The sequence below is a fragment of the Zootoca vivipara genome, chromosome 9 (genome assembly GCF_965207765.1).
Source record: "Zootoca vivipara chromosome 9, rZooViv2.hap1.1, whole genome shotgun sequence".
Classification (NCBI taxonomy): domain Eukaryota; kingdom Metazoa; phylum Chordata; class Lepidosauria; order Squamata; family Lacertidae; genus Zootoca; species Zootoca vivipara.
In genome coordinates this window covers 23,078,296-23,081,578 of record NC_142592.1, presented here as the reverse complement: position 1 = coordinate 23,081,578, position 3,283 = coordinate 23,078,296, and the positions used below count along the sequence as shown (strand labels likewise).

Genomic DNA, 3,283 nt, shown 5'->3' with positions numbered 1-3,283 from the left:
ATCCCAGACTGTTTCTAAGCTCATACCTTCTGTTTCATTAGTTTGGAAAAATTCTTTTATTTCTTTCTTCATTTTGTTTACAAAACTCTCATCATTTAGAACACTCTCATCTAGACGCCATCTGGTAAATTTCTTATAATTATCTTTTATTTTCAACATCACCGGGTTGTGGTCTGACAAAGATTTTGTCATTATTTCAGTTTTCACTACTTTGGAAAGTAAATTTTTAGATACCCACATGATGTCAATTCTCGACGCTGATTTTTTAGACTCTGAATAGAAGGTGTATCTTCTCTCTCTTTCATTTCTTAGTCTCCAACAATCCACTAAATCAAAATTTTCCACGATATTGAAAAACACACCTGGTAGTCTCCCTTTATTCTTTTTCTGGTTGCTTGATTTGTCTATATCCGGTCTCACTATCCCATTAAAATCTCCTACTAGGATTATTTCTTCATCATTCGCAAATTCTCCTATCCAGTCATTTAACTCCTTAAAGAAATTTATTTTCCCCCCATTTGGCGCATAGACATTTATTACCATGACATTACCATTGGGGAGATAGAGTCTCGTTCCGACCACTCTCCCTTCCTTGTCTTGAAATATTTTTTCTGTTTTTATTTTATGTTTAATATATGTTACTACCCCTCTTTTCTTTTTTGGGTCTAGCGAAACAAATTCTTCCCCCAATTTTTTATTTTTCAAAACTCTTTCATGTTTTCTTGCAATATGAACTTCTTGTAGGCATATCACATCCCATTGGCTTTTTTTCAAAACATGCTCTATCTTATTCCGTTTAAGTTTATTATTTAAACCGTTCACATTCCAGGAAATAATATTGAGATTCATTCCTTTATTAATATTATAACACTTTCCCAATCACTAAAATAAATTTCACGAACTTGCAAAGAGTTTTAAACACCAAGGAGATATCAATTTTCCCTCAAACTTCTGCCTTATCTGCTTAGTTCCTCCTATTTCCTCCCTCAAATCTAAATAGGTCTTAATAATTGTTTATGTTTAACTAAAATTTAAATTCAATTATCTAAACACGCTATCAAGCAGAAAAATACAAAAAAAGGTAAAAAAAAAATAAGATAAGGTAAACAACACTATAAAAACCCTTCACTACATTTAAACCTTCAGTTATCCCTCGATTTGACCCTCTTCTTCGTTGTTCTCCTCCTCCTCCTCCTCCCCCCTCAGATCTTTCTTGTTTCTCTTGACAAAACTTTCCGCTTCTTCTGCCGACCTTATCGTCTTCCTTCTTCCTTTAAATGAGAATGTTACTCCTTCGGGGAATTCCCAAGCATACCAGCTTCCCCCTTTACTCAGGGCGTCTGTTAATACTTTATAATTCTGTCTTTTCATTCTCAGTCTCTTTGGAATTTCTTTAAAAATGGAAACTGTTCTCCCTTCTATTACCAAATTTGCTTGTTTTTTCCTCTGTAAAATTTTGTCCTTCAACAACATCGAGTTCATGTGGATCAAGCAGTCGCCTGGCATCTTATCAGCTCTCCTCCTATCCGACCTTATTCTGAAGATTTTATCTATGTCTAGCCAGAGGTCCTCTTCTTTGACCTTTAGCCACGCTGCTAACTCCTTCACTATTTTTTCATCTATTTGCTCGCCTGGGGCCTCTGGCACGCCCCTCACGCGCAAAATCAGAGATCTTTGTTTCATTTCCAGCATGGCTATCTGGTCTGCCAATTCTTCTTGCTGTTGCTTCAATTTTCTTCTTTCTTCTGTTTCTGCTGCTTGTACTCTTTGTATTTCTTTATTTTCTGTAGTTATCTTCTTTATCGAATCGCCCTGTTTATTTACCTTCAGGTTCACCTCTTTCACTGCTTTATCTAATTCCTTGTTCTTGCCACTCAGTTCTTTTATCTGACCCGACATTTCTGAAATCATTTTGGAATTTTGTTTGATTTCAACTTCCATTGAGTCTAGTTTCTCATTTATTGATTTATTCATTTCAGTAATCAACTCCTTTATATCAGCTAATGCATCATTTTCCGCCGAAATCGATTGTCTTTTATTTTGATTTCCTGATGCACCTGCTTTCGTACTCCTTGTTGACGTCATTATCTTGTCCTGAAATGATTTACAAAGTCCAATATATTGTTTCATAAAGAGAAAGAAACCTTTTCCGCACTTAAAAAACACGTCCTGATTTGCTCCTTTCAATTTTGGGAATCCCCCATGGCGCAGTTTCAGCAAGACATTATTCCCCCTTAGCGTCTTATGCAGCACTTAGTCCACCAGGCAGCACTTTCTCAGTTATAGGCACAATATATTTTAAATTGTGAGCTACAGACTGCAAGCATTCTTTCTGTCCACAGGGTGGCGCTGTTTAACTGTCTCTGCTTCCCCTTTGGCCACTTTGCTTTATTCTCTTAATTGCTCTCTCCTTGCTCCTGTATTTCCGTAAAGAAAGCGGAAGAGGCGAAGCTACGTGACTTAGCACAATTTAGGTCTCCATTTTGCCCTTCTCCTAAGGTCTCCCACTTGCATAAAGTTGTAAAAGCAAAGTGTCCTTACACCTCTCTTTGAAGCGCGCTATAAACTGCTTTCGGCACTTCAGTCTCTTCCTCCCCCTCCACTCCTTTCCAGGATCCTGTTCTCTCTGTTCTCTCTGTTTAAAGTATCTTTAAAAGAGCCGGTGGGGGGGGGAGGGGGGGAGACGGGAGTCTAAAGTCTTTCTTTCAGTTCGGTCTCTCCCAATGCTACAATGTGACAAGCTTCCCACTAGTTAGTCCCTTTAAAAAAGTAACATATAGAATTATACTTAGCAGGTTCTTTTCGCGATGTTGCAAACGATCCCCTGATCTTTCTTCTCCGGTTTGTTACAGTACGTTTGATCTTAGAGTTCTTTCCGTGTTGCCAAACCGGTTACTTTTCCTCTTCTTAGATCAGGGAGTTCTGGACGCTTGCTAGGCGGATCTGGGGGCGCTCTGTCGAAAGGCAACTCGGTCGCAACTTGGTTGCGTTTGTGATCTGCGTTCGGCTCCTCTCCGTCGCCTCCACCACCGCTAAAAAGAGGGGTGCCGGCACGGAGTTCTGCCTTCTCACGCCGCTGTTCCGTTTTCCAGCAAAGCCCCGTGCTTTGCTGTTGTAGAGGGGGGTGTATTGAGCGCTCACCCCCCTTTCTTTTTTTGCCTCCGACTCTTGAAAACCTTCAGATTTAGCGTTGAAACCTCCGTGGACACGGAGCTCCGCTTTTCCCCTCCGCTCTCTAGCGCGACCGGAACTGGACTCCGATTTACTTTAGTTTTTAACATGC

The 3,283-nt window shown here is 39.8% G+C and overlaps 1 protein-coding gene across 1 annotated transcript; it reads right to left on the bottom strand.

The window, feature by feature from the left end:
- Nucleotides 1–792: 792 nt before the first annotated feature.
- Nucleotides 793–2,961, bottom strand: LOC148684567 (uncharacterized). Its single transcript, XM_088676970.1, has 2 exons — nucleotides 2,789–2,961; nucleotides 793–2,094 (listed from the first exon to the last, which is right to left on the bottom strand). The coding sequence occupies exon 2, from the start codon at nucleotides 2,083–2,085 to the stop codon at nucleotides 1,147–1,149; it is 939 nt and encodes a 312-aa protein (XP_088533096.1). The 5' UTR covers nucleotides 2,086–2,094; nucleotides 2,789–2,961; the 3' UTR covers nucleotides 793–1,146.
- Nucleotides 2,962–3,283: the final 322 nt, after the last annotated feature.

Excerpts from the sequence above, each read along its gene's own strand:
- LOC148684567 (XM_088676970.1), bottom strand. The coding sequence starts at position 2,085 with ATGACGTCAACAAGGAGTACGAAAGCAGGTGCATCAGGAAATCAAAAT.